This window comes from Mustelus asterias, chromosome 19, assembly GCF_964213995.1.
Source record: "Mustelus asterias chromosome 19, sMusAst1.hap1.1, whole genome shotgun sequence".
Classification (NCBI taxonomy): Eukaryota; Metazoa; Chordata; class Chondrichthyes; order Carcharhiniformes; family Triakidae; genus Mustelus; species Mustelus asterias.
Window position 1 is genome coordinate 18548898 of NC_135819.1, and position 18621 is coordinate 18567518.

At 48.1% G+C, this 18621-nt stretch overlaps 2 protein-coding genes across 5 annotated transcripts in view; one reads left to right on the forward strand and one right to left on the reverse strand.

The window, feature by feature from the left end:
- Positions 1-16666, reverse strand: part of mvb12a (multivesicular body subunit 12A) — a 57197-nt gene extending 40531 nt beyond the window's left edge. The window contains exon 1 of one of the 3 annotated variants that reach the window (XM_078235107.1): positions 16532-16666. The gene's annotated coding sequence lies outside the window, so the exon portion shown is untranslated. Of the gene's footprint in view, positions 1-4513; positions 4632-16531 lie in introns of those variants that run through there. The other 2 variants (XM_078235111.1, XM_078235109.1) reach the window with 2 other exon arrangements.
- Positions 7645-18621, forward strand: part of dsn1 (DSN1 component of MIS12 kinetochore complex) — a 53053-nt gene continuing 42076 nt past the window's right edge. Inside the window, exon 1 of one of the 2 annotated variants that reach the window (XM_078235106.1) lies at positions 7645-7815. In XM_078235106.1, coding sequence (XP_078091232.1) covers positions 7775-7815 — 41 coding nt within the window. In that variant the 5' untranslated portion in view covers positions 7645-7774. The remainder of the gene's footprint in view (positions 7816-18621) is intronic. The other variant, XM_078235105.1, reaches the window with a different exon arrangement.

Consider the following 18621-nt stretch of genomic DNA (forward strand, 5'->3'; position numbering starts at 1 on the left):
CAGTCGGCTCTGATTGGTTGAGGCATTGCCGTGGAGAATGCAACAGAGAGCTATTGTTCCCATGTTTTTATTTAATCAAAAAAAAGTGCAACACCTGGACATGCTCTTTCTGCTTCCAGAGTACAGGATCCTTACTATATGGTTTATAGCAAGCGTATATGAAGACATTGGAAGCCTGGCTGAAGTTGCTAAGACACATAAAAGTGATGTCCCATTACATCCCATCTTATTTATGACTGGATCTGTGTAACATGAATTGGCCAAATGCTTGAGTGAGTTATTACCAGTTCAGTGAGTATTCCACATATACCACGTTTGCGGAAACTATACGCAACCCGCAAATCAATACCAACGTTGTGTCGAGATGTATTCATTCAATGTTGCTAGCCTATTCACTAAATGTGTTACTCAATGAAGCCATAGACATATGCCACATCACTATACATGGTGATCTAGACTGGCCACTATTACTTGAATCGGTTATTCATTGAACTTATTAACTGAGCAACTCGCACAGTTGAGTTTAGTTTATATTATACCACGAATGCCCAAATAGATAGTGTTGCCATGGGTTCCCCTCTAGGTTAGAAGTCTCACAACACCAGGTTAAAGTCCAACAGGTTTATTTGGTAGCAAAAGCCACTATCGTTCGGAGCGCTGCTCCTTCATCAGGTGAGTCACCTGACGAAGGGACAGCGCTCCGAAAGCTAGTGGCTTTTGCTACCAAATAAACCTGTTGGACTTTAACCTGGTGTTGTGAGACTTCTTATTGTGTTTACCCCAGTCCAACGCCGGCATCTCCACATCATGATTCCCCTCTAGGGCCAGCACTCACTAATATTTTCGTCTTGTTTACACAAGAAAATAATTTTCGATGGACTTATTCTTAACCTCCTATCCTTTGCATATTTCCAAAACATTGATGATACGTTTGCTATATTTGAATCTGCAGCGGTGTGCAAGAACTTCCTTACACACCTTATTGCACTCCAGCTCACACTCAATTTACCTTTGAATTGGAGCAGCCAAATGAGTTCCCGTTCCTTGGCGTGTTAGCCGGGAAATCTGCTGATAGTTTCTCTATCACTGTCTAACACAAGCCTACCTTCACTGGTCAATATACATGTTGGTATTCCTACAATTCCACGAGACTGGCTTTATTAGCAATCACATAAATAGGCTCCCAGCCATTTGTCATCGTGCAAATAAGGCGCATCACAGCAATTCTGCACAATAATAGCTACCTCGATTGTGTATCATGCATACTCACAAACTGCGCTTGAGGCTGCCACTTTCAGATCAGTCTAGCTCAAATTAAACAATGACTTAGGACCTCCCAACACTTGGTTGGAGAAAATTTCTGTTCACGCAGATAAGCAGTCTGATAATTACGAGACAGTGGAGAGGTCGAGAGAGGTAGAGTTGCTTCAGTACTGTGGCAGGGCAGGGCAGAAACCTGACTGGACGGATTCATGATGTGGAGATGCCGGCGTTGGACTGGGGTAAACACAGTAAGAAGTCTCACAACACCAGGTTAAAGTCCAACAGGTTAGGGTTAGGGTTAGGGTTAACCCTAATCCTAACCTGTTGGACTTTAACCTGGTGATGTTAAACTTCTTACTGGACGGATTCAAACATGGAGTTCTGGGAAAGACCAGCACGGATCAGGAAGGTGACAACATGTTCAAGAACATGGAGGGAAAAGAGTAATTTGCAAGGACAGAGGAGCCAAGTGGTTTTTTTACAAGAGGAGAGGGGTTATGATTGTAGAATGATAGAGCACAGATGTGAACCATTCAGCCCCTCATTGCTGTGCTGGCTCTTTGGTAGAGCTAACAGATTTGAAGGAGAAGGGGACAGTGTCTAAGAAGAGAACCGTTAACAGTATCAGTTTAGTTCCACTGACTGACAACCCTCAAAGAAAAAAAAATTCTCCTCCTCATCTTAAATGGGTGATCTCCAACTTTTAAAATTGTGTCCCCCAGTTCTAGGTTCCCCACGTGGAGAAACATCCCCTCATCATCCACCAATTAGGGTTGTTTATGTGGTTCGGTGTCATGCTTATCCGATAATACTCCAGTGAAACACCTTTGGATGGCTCAGTACATTAGAGGTACCATGAAAATAGTTGTTGTAATTTCTTATTGGCAAGATACTAGGAATCTGCAGAGGAACAAAGCGATTTTGGCACCTCGGCTTACAGATCACCAAAGCCTAGCAAGTAGGCACAAAACGTAATGGGAAAGGAGAGTATAGTGTTGACCTTTATCTCAAAGGGTATTAGAATATTGCATTAAGGAAATGATCCTTCAGTTGGATAGATCCTTGGTCAGGCACCACCTGGAATACTGAGCTCAGCTTTGGAGATCAAACTGGGAAAGAGATATTTTGTCCCTGGAGGAAGTACAGCGCAAAATTCACCAGAATAACATCAGGGCTTAAAGTTTTAAAGTTAAAAGTTTATTTATTAGTCACAAGTAAGGCTTACATTAACACTGCAATGAAGTTACTGTGAAATTCCCCTAGTTGCCACACTCCGGCGCCTGTTCAGGCCAATGCACTTAACCAGCACGTCTTTCGGACTGTGGGAGGAAACTGGGGCACCCAGAGGAAATCCACGCAGACACGGGGAAAATATGCAAACTCCACACAGACAATGACCTAAGCCGGGAATCGAACCCGGGTCCCTGGCACTGTGGGCCAGCAGTGCTAACCACTGTGCCGCCCATAAACGCGAGCAAACATTCTAAGAGTTAGTGAAGAAATCTATCACATGCAAAATTAATTTATTTATATCAATTCCAGTTTTATGTTAACCTCTGCGGTTGTAAACCATTCTGCAAATGGTTAATTGCACAATTACAGCATGGAGGTCATGAGCAGATGAAGGTCACCCATGGTTTACAATTCTAGATTAAGTTATCTGTAACTAACAAGAACGTATTCCATTCCTGGCCAACCCTAAACACCACTAGAATGCCAGCAATTGTTTGATAATGGGTGGTGAACATCAGCGCAACTTTCATCATGTGAACAAAGTAGTTAGAAAGATATCAAGATGGCAAAACTGTAAAGTGAGATTGAGAGAAGTATTAGGGTTCATGGTTGAGCGAAACATTTACCTTCCATGGCAAAGCATTCTTTATATTCTGTGTTGGCCATGCACATGTTAAGCTTTAACTTTTAATATGCAGCAAGTGTTTTGACTCCATTTCCAAAAACCCATTCTTATCACACAGGGACAGCTTGCATTGCCTAAAGTTTAGGGACTTAGAATCATAGAATTCCTACAGAGCAGAAGGAGGAAATTCAGCCCATCAAGCCTGCCCTGACAACAATTATCCCCGTAACCCCACGTACTTATCCTAGCTAGTCCCTCTCACACTAGGGGGCTGATCAACCTAACCCGTACATCTTTGGACTGTGGGAGGAAACCGGAGCACCTGGAGGAACCTGTGCAGACATGGGGAAAATGTGCAAACTCCACACAGACAGTGACCCAAGGTCGGAATTGAACCCGGGTCCCTGGTGCTGTGAGGAGCAGTGCTAACCACTGTGCCACCCCTTGAGGAATGATCTATCCAAGGAGTATAAAATGATAAAAAGAGATTTGAAACAATTTCCTCAGATGAGATTATAGAGCAAGGAGGCACACGTTAGGCCAATTAATTATGAAATCAGAAGGCACTTAACACAAAGGGTAGTGAAAGTCTCAAATTCTCTTCTCTAATACCTGTGGATGTTGGGATCTAACTGAAACCTACCAAACTGATTGATAGATTGTTGGGTGTGGGTAGAGGTGGGATATGGATCAAAGGCAGATTTTTATTTTATTTATTAGTGTCACAAGTAGGCTTTTATTAACACTGCAATGACATTACTGTGATAATTCCGTAGTCGCCACAATCTGGTGCCTGTTAGGGTGCACTGAGGGAGAATTTAGCATGGCCAATGCATCTAACTCGCATGTCTTTTGGAATGTGGCAGGAAACCGGAGCACCCAGGGGAAACCTACGCAGACACGGGGAGAATATGCAGACTCTGCACAGACAGTGACCCAAGCCATGAATTGAACCTGGGTCCCTGGTGCTGAGGCAGCAGTGCTAACCACTGTGCTGCCCTAAATGGAGTTAAGGTAGAGAACAGCTACAATTCAATAGAGGACAGAACAGGCTCAACAGGCTGAACGGTTTACTTCTGTAACTATCATTCCAAATATCCCAAAGAGACATGCAGAGGGAAGCAGTACCAACACCACGTGCATCATGAGGAAAACAAACTTTCTCCAACTTCTGTTCAGCTGACTTTACTGCAGCTTTTAAACTTCGACTGCAATATTTTGAACACAATCTCTACGGAAATTCTGCTTACATGCAGAAAAGACATCTTTGGTGTGTAGCAACTACATAATGCATTGCAGCCAAGGTTCCTTCAACAGCTCCCTCCAAACCTGCAACCTATAAGGACAAAGGCAGCAGGTACACGGGAACACCACCACCTACAAGCCACCCACCATCCTGACTTAGAAATTTATCGCTGTTTCTTCACTGGGTCAAAATCCTGGAAATCTGTCCCTAACAGCACAGCAGGTGAATCTACACCACATGGACTGCAGAGGTTCAAGAAGTTGGCTCATCGCCAATGTTTCAATGGCAATTAGGGATGGGCAATAAAAATGCCGGCCTTGCCAGCAACGCCCACATCCCGTGAATGAATTTTTAAAAACCTTGTCCCAGCAATATGTGTACAAGTGATAAAATCATGCGGCAAGAAGACACACAACTGCATTTCTCCGGAGCTTTTCAAGGCTACAGTTTGAGCCAAAGTGCCTTACAACCAATGAATTACTTTTGAAGCATGGTTATTCTTGTCATGTGGAAAATGCGACATCCAATTTCAACAGTAAGCTTCAACACACAGCAAAACGATAATGGCCAGATCATCTGCTTTTGTGTGATGTTTATTGACGGACGCATTTTGAACAGGACACCAGAGAAAACTCTCCTCCTCTTCTTCAAAACTGTGTCATGGCATCTCTTACATTCCCCTGAAAAGGACCTCTGTTTCAAGTCCCACCAGAAAGCTGCAGCCCTCCCTCAACACTGTGCTGGAGTTTCACCCTTTGACTTTTGTGCTAGGGTCCTGGAGTGGAACGCGAACTCACAACTTTCTTTGGGCGGAGAAATGGCAGATGGAGTTTAATCCAGACAAGTGTGAGATAATGCATATTGGAAGGTCCAATGTATGCAGGAATTATACAATATATGGTAGAACCCTTAGGAGTATTGACAGGCAGAGGGATCTGGATGTACATGTCCACCGATCACTGCAAGTGGCAACACAGGTGGATAAGGTAGTCAAGAAAGCATATGGCATGCTGGCCTTCCTTGGTCGGGGCTTTGAGTATAAAAATTGGCAGGTCATGCTGCAGTTGTACAGAACCTTAGTTAGGCCTTATTTAGAATATTGTGTACAATTCTGGTCACCACACTACCAGAAGGATGTGGATGCTTTGGAGAGGGTACAGAAGAGGTTTACAAGGATGTTGCCTGGTCTGGACGGTATTTGCTAAGAGAGATTGTATAAACTGGTTTTGTTCTCACTGTAACGACGGAGGTTGAGGGATGACAGAGGTCTACAAATTATGAGTAGATAGTCAGATGCTCTTTCCTAGGGTAGAAAAGTCAAGTCCTCGGGGACATAGGTTTAAGGTGCGTGGGGAAAAGTTTAGAGGAGATGTGCGAGGCAAGTTTTTTTACACAGAGGGTGGTGAATGTCTGGAACACGCTGCCCGGGGGGGTGGTGGGAGCAGGTACGACAGCAGCATTTAAGGGGTAACTAGACAAATACATGAATAGGATGGGAATGGAAGGATACGGACTCCGTAAGTGCATATGGTTTTAGTTTAGGCGGGCATCATGATCGGCGCAGGCTTGGAGGCCAAAGGGCCTGTTCCTGTGCTGTACTGTTCTTTGTTCTTCTGAGTCAGGTGAAAATATAGCCACTGAGCTCCAGCTGACATCTTCAGCCTTGTAACGAGTGATACCTCTCAGTGTGAAAATGAAAATATGGAACTTTCATTGTTAACTAGGAAACTCTGTATCTGCAGCACAGGAGACAACACACATACATCTCTGTGCTAAAAAGTCTGAGGCGAGGGAAATATGACCACTCTCCCTTTATTCTTTCAAATATGCAAAATATGTGGCTTCATTAAAAATCAAATCTGGTGCAACATTTCACTACTGAAGTATCATGACACAACACTGATCGAAACTTCGTCATGTAAGACACGAACAAACCACACCAGCCACAAACGTCTTCCTCTAGTGCATCCAAAGATGGGACTACAGTCAGCAACAGTAAAGCAAATTTGAGACTTTCATTATGCACAGTGCCTAAGAAAGAGCATTTAATCGCAGAAGGTTAAACAAAACTTGTATCTGCCAGAATTCTGAAGTACAACAACGGGTCAGCCAGAATTTCAGTTGGGGCCTTCTATTGGAATCAATATCGGACAGCGGAGTCTCTCTCTGGCAGAAAGACTCTTGCCTCTTTTGCAAAGAGGGGTTTTAGTGTTCAGCTGTGAGCTTTCGCAACCCTGATTTTGAAGCAAAGCCTCAGTCCTATCTGCCCATCCATGTTTCCTGTTTGAATTTCACAGAACTGGCAGTTTGGGAAGGGTTAGTTTTTAGTGCTGGAGAGATCCTACATCATAGCACATAAGGGGGATTAAATAACAGCAAGCCACGCAATTTAATGGGAATACTGATATAAACTTTATTTCCGGCTTTAACACGCTATGAGCATGCTGACGCAACCCAATAAGGCATCCTTGCTTTACAGAACCGAACAAGGAAACTTGCATGAAATCGCTGTGCTTTTGTAAGGAGCTAAAAAAAAATTTTACTCTCCAGAACAAAGACACTATGCAACTGAAAACGTCCTGAGCATTCTGCAAATAACATGCAGGTTCAAATGACGCTCATGAAGAGAAGGGGAGTTACCTGAACCCTGACATTAAATGACTAACAATGCAGCTACGCCCACCTAGTCTCTCGCATTTGGCTTTGTCATTCATCTGTGACATTCAGTGAAATAAACAGCGATGCCACTGGCCTTTCAATCACGAGCTACTGCACCACCTATGGCCAAAACTGATGAAATGATGAGAGCCATGAAATGAAATGAACAGAAATGATAATACTGTGGGTGCACAATGTACAACAGAGCAGCTGCAGCGGCTGCTGTTTCCAAGGTAATGGAACATCGCACAGTTGAGGGAATGTTGACAAGCCTTCTGGGCTCAATCCACTAGTTTATTAGTCATCATGGCCTCGCAACGAGTTGCTGGCTTGATACAGAGTGCGCTCATCGCGTGACAAAACTCCCACTGTAATAAAACCAGTCAGCAGTGCTATTACCATCTGCAATGAAGTTAACTGTGTTAAACAGTTGCAGACTTCACACACACACCCTGTACTTTGGGAAAAGACACACCTCACAGAGTCAACTGGGAAATGCACTGCCCAGCCACAATGACCAGTCCTATGTCAAGAAAGTTTCCAGGATCAATATTTTTAAAGTTTATTTATTAGTGTCACAAGTAGGCTTACATTAACACTGCTAAGAAGTGAAAATCCCCCTAGTCAACACACTCTAGCGCCTGTTCAGGTACACTGAGGGAGAAATTTATCATGGCCAATGCACCTAACCAGCACGTCTTTCGGACTGTGGGAGGAAACCGGAGCACCTGGAGGAAACCCACGCAGACATGGGGATAAATTATGGACTCCACACAGACAGTGACTCAAGGTAGGAATCAAACCCAGGTCCCAGGAGCTGAGGCAACAGTGCTAACCACTGTGCCGCCCCATCAGATCTACTTTAAATTAGCCTAAACCAGCTGGGATACTAGGAACAAGGCTCTGCGCCATAACATTGGGACTGAAAGGGGGGTGTGGGGGTAAGTGGATGGAATTCAGCCACAGCTCCTGGTCCTAATTGCCAGCCAACTATCTCAGTTGGAAAGCGCCAGGTCAGCAGTAAAGCCTTCCGATGTTCACTGCCATCTTCTCCCTTCCAAGCGCCAACTTCCTCTGGCTACACAGCACGCAGTAACGAGGCAGTTCAAACCACTTTCAGGAAGAAAGTAGGTGATCCAATGTGCTAGAACAGAAGCTCACTTAATTATTTTGGCACAAGAGAAGATTCTGGCACCTGCTTCCTGCTTTTACAGAGCAGCCAGCTGGACAAATTAAAACAGAGGCTGGAAGCAATCCTTCAACTGTTCGTTCCTTTTCGTTATCAGTTCTGGGTACCCGCTGCCCCTAATCCACATATCTCTCATCTCACTTGCACTCTCTCCGCAAACTTGTCTTTAGTCATAAGCAACAGACAGGATTGTTTTAGTCTTTTGACATCTGCACCCGGACGCAGTGAGGAGGGAACTGGGATCTCATTCATCGCTCATCGAACACCAGTAAAATGAGATTAACAGGTTGCTAATTTACTGTTTGTTGCATTAGTCTGCAAAATAAATTTCATTTCATAATTATTTGCTTCAAGTGCTTGGCAATATCCCAGTGATACGAACATTTCCTTGATATACGCTTCCTGCCTGAATCCAACGCAGAATACCAAAGGACAACGAAACGACAGCACGGTGGCACAGTGGTTAGCACTGCTGCCTCCCAGCGCCAGGACCTGGGTTCGATCCTGGCCTTGGGTCACTGTCTGTGCGGAGTTTTCATGTTCTCCCGATGTCTGCGAGGGTTTCCTCCGGGTGCTCCAGTTTCCTCCAACAGCCAAAGATATGCAGATTAGGTGGACTGGCCATGGTAAATTACTAAGGGGGGTTAGCAGGGTAAATAGGTGGGGTCATGAGAGAGGGCCTGGGTAAGACACTCTGTCAGACAGTCGATGCAGACTGAATGGGCCAAATGGCCTGTAGGGGTTCTATGAAACACAGTGCAGGGTAACATCCACCCAAGAGTGATATCCTAAAGTTTTTAAAGTTTATTTATTAGTCACAAGTAAGGCTTACATTAACACTGCAATGAGCTACTGTGAAAATCCCCTGGTCACCACACTCCGACGCCTGTTGGGTACACTGAGGGAGAATTTAGCATGGCCAATGCACCCAAACACCACGTCTTTGGACTGTGGGAGGAAACCAGGAGCACCCGGAGGAAACCCATGCAGACACGGGGAGAACGTACAGACTACGGACAGACAGTGACCCAAGCCGGGAATCTAACCCGGGTCCCTGGCGCTGTGAAGCAGCAGTGCTAACCACTGCACCACTATGCATCCTCTATAGTGACATGGCAGTAACAGCGCTGCTCTCACTCTTCTAACGTATTCTCGTTGTGGCGCCTCAAGTTACAGCCTTCACATCTTCTGACAGCAGCAACAAAACTGGACGGAATCCTACACTCATTCTCTTGAAGCCAGAGTTGGATATCACAAAGTCTCTGGCTGCAGCTATCTGGTATAACCACTTACGGTCAAAAGCTGTAGCAAATTCTATGAGTGCTGCAGCTTAGTGGATAATGAAAAGTTTGCAAATCCTCTTGAATGAAAATAATAGACTGAGTGGCCTGAATGTAACAACATATATAGGAAGCCATTTAGTCCATCTTTGTCCTTCACTATAGATTACCTTCTGTGCTACAGTACATTCTTCTCCCCCATCTCATCTCTTGTATGAATCTAAAATGTTACCCATCAATACCCCACCTGAAAATGCACCCCTTGTGCTGATCATTCTTTCTTTGATGACAGCTGCGCTAAACCTTCCTTTTGATCATTTTAACCCAAGACCACTTGTTCTGGAATCTTGATAAACTTTTATAAAGTGCTCTTAACTAACCTCTATCCCATTTAGATGATATCTGGCACACTTCTGTTAACAATCCTGTCATTTGCCACCTCTTGAAACTAAAGAGAAAGTTTTTCCAGTCTTTCCTCATAAACACAGAATCATAGATTCCCTACAGTGCGGAAGGAGGCCATTCAGCCCATTGAGTCTGCACTGACTCTCCGACAGAGCATCTTACCCAGTTCCACACCTCCTACCCTACCCACTAACCCCATGCATTTACCCCACTACCTCTCTAACCTACACATTTTGGGACATTTGAGGGGCCAATCCACCTAACCTGCACATTTTTGGACTGTGGGAGGAAACCAGGACACCCGGAGGAAACCCATGCAGACACAGAGAGAACATGCAAACTCCACACAGTCACCCAAGGCTGGAATCAAACCCGGGTCTTTAAAAAAGTTTAAAGTTTATTTATTATTAGCCACAAGTAAGGCTTACATTAACACTGCAATGAAGTTACTGTGAAATTCCCCTCGTCGCCACACTCTGGCGCCTGTTCGGGTCAATGCACCCTAACCAGCACATCTTTCAGAACGTGGGAGGAAACCGGAGCACCCGGAGGAAACCCACGCTGACACGGGGAGAAAGTGCAAACTCCACACAGACAGTGACCCAAGTGGGGAATTGAACCAGGGTCCCTGCCGCTGTGAGGCAGCAGTGCTAACCACTATGCCACTGTGCCGCCCTTAACCAGTTTTTAAAAAAAACTTTTAATTCATTGCCAGAATTTTTTTTAAAAGGATAAATAAATAAGCGTGGAAAGTGAAAAAGCCATTCAATCTTTCCATGGGCGGTTTCCAATTTTGTCTCCAATTCAAAGTTGAAACAGAGGACTGTGAATTGATCTGTCCCGGGAACTGTAAGAAAATTTACAAAACCCAAGCATGCTGTCAATGCTACGAAACCCTGGCTTATTGCCATTCATAATGTTTCCATTGAATAACAACACAGGGTTTCAGGTGATACACAACACACTTAATCTAGTTAGCCTTCAATCCAGTCCGTGGGCGGCACGGTAGCACAGTGGTTATCACTGCTGCTTCACAGCTCCAGGGACCTGGGTTCAAATCCCGGCTCGGGTTGCTGTCTGTGTGGAGTTTGCACATTCTCCTCGTGTCTGCGTGGGTTTCCTCGGGGTGCTCCGGTTTCCTCCCACAGTCCAAAGATGTGCGGGCTAGGTTGATTGGCCATTCTAAATTGCCCCTTAGTGTCCCGGGATGCATAGGTTAGAGGGGTTAGTGGGTAAATATGTAGGGATATGTGGATAGGGCCTGGGTGGGATTGTGGTTGGTGCAGACTCGATGGGCCGAATGGCCTCTTTCTGCACTGTAGGATTCTATGATTATCTGTATTATTATGCAGCGCTTGTCGAAGGATTGAATTAACACTGAACTAAGTGAAAGTTTTTTTCCTTGTATCCACTTGAGGGACTGGAAGGAATGACTCATCCCCAGACTGACTTGAGGTTTATCCATTTTGCAGACATCACGGGGGCGATTCTCCCAAAAAAATTCTAAGTGCTGAATTGGTGGGAAAAATGGTGTAAATCACAATTGTTTTTTCAGTGGGAGTTCAGACTCGAATCTCCCACATTCTGTGCCCTGCAGAGGTCATAATCGTGAATATCATTAAAAACTTGGGACAGGGGGAGGAGGCTTATTCACGCCAGAGTCTGACAGTTCCAGAACTCTGCACATGTTCAGTGGCCCCACCAATCCCCACGGTCCGATCACAGAATACTACAGTGCAGAAGTGGCCCTTTGAGTCTGCGCTGACCCATGAAATGCACTGACCTGCTGGGTGCTCCGATTTCATAAAATCCATAGAATTCTACAGTGCATGAGGAGGCCATTCGGCCCATTGAGTCTGCACCGAGTACAATCCCACCCGGGCCCTATCCCATAACCCCATGCATTTACCCTAACTAGTCTCCCCGACACTAATGGGCAATTTAGCATGGCCAATCCACCTAACCCGCACATCATTGGAGTGAGAGAGGAAACCGGAGCACCAGGAAGAAACTCACGCAGACATGGGGAGAAAGCACAAATCCCACAAAGACAGTGACCCAAGCTGGGAATTGAACCCGGGTCCCTGGCGCTGTGAAGCAGCAGTGCTGACCAAGTGCCACCGTGCCGTTTCCTCCCAAAGATGTGCAGGCTAAAATGCCCCTTCGTGTCAGGGGGACTGCATATTACCATATGGGAAATAGAAATGTTAGCAGAAACAAGCAACTAGGATTAATTCAAACTAGATGCAATGAGGGTGACTTCAGTGTCTATAGATTAACAAAATTCAGAGAAAATATTGGAATGCTGGAAATTTGTCACCATACAAGGGAAAGGAGGATATCAACATTTTCTAAGGAACAAAGTTGATTTGTTAGCATTTGTACATATCTAAATCTAGCTTTAAAAAAATAACCTTCTGCACAGACATGTACTGACAGTGGGCTATTAGTTTTGGCTAAATAGTCTATAACTTTTGGCATGACTATATCCCACAGGTGGGAAGAGCTGAAAAAATTCCATCCCATGTTTTCTCTGTGCCAGTTACAGAGAAAGGTTAGCACAACAAGGCCATTCGGTCCAACTGGCTAATGCTGCTAGTTATGCTCCACATAAGCTCCCATCAACTCTGTTTTCTCTCAACCTATCAACATAACTTTCCATTCCTTTGTCCCTAAAGTACTTACCTATGGCGCCGGGGCAAGATGACTTACTGCAAGCTGTGCCCAACATACCTTCTAATTCTATCTTTTACTCTCGTTCCATGCTTCTAAAACTTCATTCTAACTCTTTTAAACTCTCTAACAATGCTTTAATTCAATCTCTTACAGATTTTGTACAAGTTGATCTTTCTCTACACTCTAGCTATGACTGTAACACTACATTCTGCACTCTCATTTCCTTCTCTTTGAATGGTATGCTTTGTCTGTATAGCGCGCAAGGAACAATGCTTTTCTCTGTATGTTAATACACGTGACAATAATAAATCAAATCAAATCTTTAAATGTATCTGTTATTTGCCTCAGTGGTTGAGATAGTAAACGCTACAGCTTTCATCAAGCAATGCCTTGTAGTTTTGCTTGATTAGAACATAAGAACATAAGAAATAGGAGCAGGAGTAGGCCATCTAGCCCCTCGAGCCTGCCCCGCCATTCAATAAGATCATGGCTGATCTGAAGTGGATCAGTTCCACTTACCCGCCTGATCCCTATAACCCCTAATTCCCTTACCGATCAGGAATCCATCTATCCGTGATTTAAACATATTCAACGAGGTAGCCTCCACCACTTCAGTGGGCAGAGAATTCCAGAGATTCACCACCCTCTGAGATTAGTACTCCTGTTCTTAAAGATGCAAGCACGAATTTCATTCTGATCTGCTATAATCAGAGTTTCAGTTTGCCAGTACATGTGGTTTCTAACCTGTGTTCCCAGCCTCCTCAGCTAACTTAAATCCATAAATTTTACGATCTTTGTTCCTGCGCTGACCAGTTAACACATTTCCCATTTCTTAACTCCCATCCCCTCACCAATATTTCCACACAGTTAGTGTGTAACACACCAGCTATTTATTACTTTGCATATTACCTGTTGTCAGTAACAAACAATTTCTAAATTAGGCCAGGTACTTCCTGGAACAACATTTCCCTAGCAATGCAGGCGTTTGATAAAACAAGGGCTTCTTTTCATCACTGGATTGCCCGTTTTTGTCAAGTAATCCACTCCAAAGACATCCAAAGTAGTCTTGAGGTGGACAAGGCAGCCTTTTTCAGAATGAAGATGGGGTTAATGTCAAAGAAACTGAACTTGAATCTTAGGATAAGAATGTCAGGGGGCTACATTTTGTCACCTATGTTACATGCCTCACAGAAATGGGCAACAAACAAAGCAAATATCAAAAAGCTGATTGTGGATGTGGATATGTAGAAGGATGTTCTGCATATAATAGACAGAAAAACTAATGAGGAAGTGCTGGAAATCACATTGCAGTGCAGAAGGAGGCCATTTGATCCATTATGTCTGCACCAGCTCTCCAAATGAACAATTCCCTCAGTGCCATTCTAGTGCCTTCTTCTATAGCCCTGCACATTTTTTCCTTTTCAGACTGAACCTGCCTCCACAATACTCTCAGGCAGTGCATTCCTGGCCTTAACCACTCACTGCGTGAAAGACGCAAAAGAGTTTTTTGCTTCTTTTGTCAATTATTTTAAATCTGATCACAATCCTTTCACGAGTAGGAACAGTTTCATCCTGTCTACTCGCTCGCAATTTCGAATACCTCTACCAAATCTCCTCTCAGCCTTCTTTGCTCCAAGGAAAACAGTCTTATTTTCTCCAATCTATCTTCATAACTGAAGTTCCTCATCCCTGGAACCTCTCTCTTGATTATTTTCTGAACTCTCTCCAATGCCTTCACATTCTTCCTAAAGTCTGATGGTCAGAACTGGACGCAAAACTCCAGCTGAGGCTGAACTAGTGCCTTAAATAGATTCAATATAACCTCCTTTTTCCTTATACTCCATGTACTTGTTAATAAAGCCGTAGATACTGTCATCTTTGTTAACTACTGCCACCCCCCAAACATGCTGGAGAAGAGAGGAAATTAATGCATACCAAAGGGAGAATGAAGCAATATTTTGGCACATTATCAAGTAGACGGTAGATGGTAGAAACATTGGAAAGAGAAGCAGAGGAGAAAATTATTGATGGAGTTAATAGACTGGACACGGTTCATCTAGGTGGAATGTGTCAAGGTGGCATAGGACAGAGGTCGACACTCTCACCAATTTTTACAGATGCACCATAGAAAGCATCCTTTCCAGATGTATCACAGCTTGGTATGGCTTCTGTCCTGACCAAGACTGCAAGAAATTACAAATGAATGTGAACGTAGCCCAGTCCATCACGTAAACCAGCCTCCCATCCACTGACTCCATCTATACTTCCCACTGCCTCGGGAAAGCAGCCAGCATAATCAAGAATCCCATGCACCCCAGACATATTCTCTTCCACCTTCTTCCGTTGGGATAAAGATACAAAAGTCTGAGATCACAAGATGACTGACTCAAGAACAGCTTCTTCCCCGCTGCCATCAGACTTTTGAATGGGTCTACCTTATATTAAGTTGATCTTTCTCTACACACTAGCTATGACTATAACACTATATTCAGCACCCTCTTTTTTCCTTTTCCCCTATGGACTAGGGGCGGCACGGTAGCACAGTGGTTAGCACTGCTGCTCCACAGCTTCAAGGACCCGATTCCCGGTTTGGGTGACTATCTGTGTGGAATTTGCACATTCTCCCCATGTCTGCGTGGGTTTCCTCTGGGTGCTCCGGTTTCCTCCCACAGTCCAAAAATGTGCGGGTTAGGATGATTGGTCAAGCTAAATCACCCCTTAGTGTCCCGGGATGCGTAGGTTAGAGGGTAAATATGTGGCGATAGGGCCTGGGTGGGATTGTTGTCAGTGCAGACTCGATGGGCCGAATGGCCTCTTTTTGCACTGTAGGGTTTCTATGATTCTACTCTATGGATAGTATGCTTTGTCAGTACGGCACATAAACAATAGTTTTCAGTGTATTCCAATACATGTGACAATATCAAGTCGATGCCAGTCAACCTTCTGGGAGGAAGATAACACTGATGAACAAGCGAATGAACCTTCAAAAGACAACATCATCATGCAGAACAGTGGGTGGGGGAACCAAGATCTATGCGGGATGCCACACATATCAAGACACCTCTGAACTGACCCCTGCTATCATGAAGACTTGAAGTTAGAAGAGACAAGAAGGAATATTTTGTTTTAAAAAGTGTAAAATGTCACAAGAAGTTTAGTGCAGCACGGTGGCGCAGTGGTTAGCACTGTTGCCTCACAGCGCCAGGGACCCACGTTCGATTCTGACCCTTGGGTGACTGTTGCTGTGGAGTCTGTGCGTTCTCCCCGTGTCTGCGTGGGCTTCCTCCGGGTGTTCCTGCTTCCTCCCAGAGTCCAAAGATGTGCAGGTTAGGTGGATTGACCATGCTAAATTGCCCCTTAGTGTCCTTAGATGTACAGGTTAGGTGGATTGACCATGCTAAATTGCCCCTTAGGGTCCAAAGATGCGCAGGTCAGGTTCATTGGCTATGCTAAGTTGTTCCTTAAGTGTCAGGGAGGGTTAGCAGGGTAAATACATGATGTTATGGGGATAGGGTCTGGGTGGGATTGTGGTTGGCGCAGGCTCGATGGGCTGAATGGCCTCTTTCTGCGCTGCGATTTTATGATAAACAGAGAACATCCCCAATAAATTTACACATTGAACAATTTGAGGGCTGGATCAGGGCAGAATGGGGTTTGCCTTGTTTAATCAGGTCTTTAATAAAGTGTTTCCAGTGCTGAGAGTTTGCTCTGAGGCCAGAGAGGCCACACTCACCTGGTTCACTCAGGTGGCACCTTCAACCTGAGGCGCTCACCTGGGCGGCTGCCTCTGCCCAGGTAAGCTTCACCCGCTCGCGAACATCCGCAGCCCAGGCTGGCCGGCACTTCACCTCACCCTCTCTCCCCTCAACACCTTCCCCCCCAAAAATCTCCACACACCCACCGCCCCAAAAAGAAATCTCCACATACCCACTCGGTGGCGCCCAGCCATGTTTTACCTGAGAGACTCTCCTTGGGACGACTTGGCCTCGCCGCCGCGGTCCGGAACTTTCACGGAGCTGCCTTCGGCTCTTGTTCGGAAACGTTCGAACTTTCGGCCGAGCCGCCGCCGGGTTCGTTCGGCTCTTTCCGGAAACGCCCGAACTTTCGGCCGAGCCGCCGCCGGGTTCGTTCGGCTCTTTCCGGATGTCTCCGAAGAACCATCTTCGGATGCTTCGGAGAACGGCCGTTACTGGCGGTTGGGCGCGCGCAGCCTGCGAAAGGGAGGGAAAAGGGGGCGGGGAGAGAGGGGGAAAGGGGGCGGGGAGAGAGGGGGAAAGGGGGCGGGGAGAGAGGGGGAAAGGGGGCGGGGAGAGAGGGGGAAAGGGGGCGGGGAGAGAGGGGGAAAGGGGGCGGGGAGAGAGGGGGAAAGGGGGGCGGGGAGGGGGGAAAGGGGGGCGGGGAGGGGGAAAGGGGGGCGGGGAGGGGGGAAAGGGGGGCGGGGAGGGGGGAAAGGGGGGCGGGGAGGGGGGAAAGGGGGGCGGGGAGGGGGGAAAGGGGGGCGGGGAGGGGGGAAAGGGGGGCGGGGAGGGGGGAAAGGGGGGCGGGGAGAGGGGGAAGGGGGGCGGGGAGAGGGGGAAGGGGGGCGGGGAGAGGGGGGAGAGGGGGAAGGGGGGCGGGGAGAGGGGGAAGGGGGGCGGGGAGAGGGGGAAGGGGGGCGGGGAGAGGGGGAAGGGGGGCGGGGAGAGGGGGAAGGGGGGCGGGGAGAGGGGGAAGGGGGGCGGGGAGAGGGGGAAGGGGGGCGGGAAGGGGGGCGGGGAGAGGGGGAAGGGGAGAGGGGGAAGGGGAGAGGGGGAAGGGGGGCGGGGAGAGGGGGAAGGGGGGCGGGGAGAGGGGGAAGGGGGGCGGGGAGAGGGGGAAGGGGGGCGGGGAGAGGGGGGAAGGGGGGCGGGGAGAGGGGGAAGGGGGGCGGGGAGAGGGGGAAGGGGGGCGGGGAGAGGGGGAAGGGGGGCGGGGAGAGGGGGAAAGGGGGCGGGGAGAGGGGTAAGGGGGCGGGGAGAGGGGTAAGGGGGCGGGGAGAGGGGAAAGGGGGCGGGGAGAGGGGAAAGGGGGCGGGAGAGGGGGAGGGGGCAGGGAGAGAGGGGGAAAGGGGGCGGGGAGAGGGGGAAAGGGGGCGGGGAGAGGGGGAAAGGGGGCGGGGAGAGGGGGAAAGGGGGCGGGGAGAGGGGGAAAGGGGGCGGGGAGAGGGGGGAAAGGGGGCGGGGACAGGGGGGAAAGGGGGCGGGGAGAGGGGGAAAGGGGGCGGGGAGAGGGGGGAAGGGGGCGGGGAGAGGGGGGAAGGGGGCGGGGAGAGGGGGGAAGGGGGCGGGGAGTTGGGGGAAGGGGAAGGGGGCGGGGAGTTGGGGGAAGGGGAAGGGGACGGGGAGTTGGGGAAAGGGGAGAGATGGGGGAAAGGGGGTGGGGAGATGGGAAAAGGGGCGGGGAGATGGGGAAAGGGGGGCGGGGAGTGAGGGGAAAGGGGGGCGGGGAGTGGGGGGAAAGGGGGGCGGGGAGTGGGGGGAAAGGGGGGCGGGGAGTGGGGGGAAAGGGGGGCGGGGAGTGGGGGGAAAGGGGGGCGGGGAGTGGGGGGAAAGGGGGGCGGGGAGTGGGGGGAAAGGGGGGCGGGGAGTGGGGGGAAAGGGGGGCGGGGAGTGGGGGGAAAGGGGGGCGGGGAGTGGGGGGAAAGGGGGGCGGGGAGTGGGGGGAAAGGGGGCGGGGAGAGGAGGAAAGGGGGCGGGGAGAGGGGGAAAGGGGGCGGGGAGAGGGGGAAAGGGGGCGGGGAGAGGGGGAAAGGAGGCGGGGTGATGAGGAAAGGGGGCGGGGAGAGGGGGAAAGGGGGCGGGGAGAGGGGGAAAGGGGGCGGGGAGAGGGGGAAAGGGGGCGGGGAGAGGGGGAAAGGGGGCGGGGAGAGGGGGAAAGGGGGGCGGGGAGAGGGGGAAAGGAGGCGGGGAGAGGGGGAAAGGGGCGGGGAGAGGGGGAAAGGGGGGCGGGGTGATGAGGAAAAGGGGCGGGAGAGGGGGAAAGGGGCGGGGAGAGGGGGAAAGGGGGCGGGGTGATGAGGAAAAGGGGC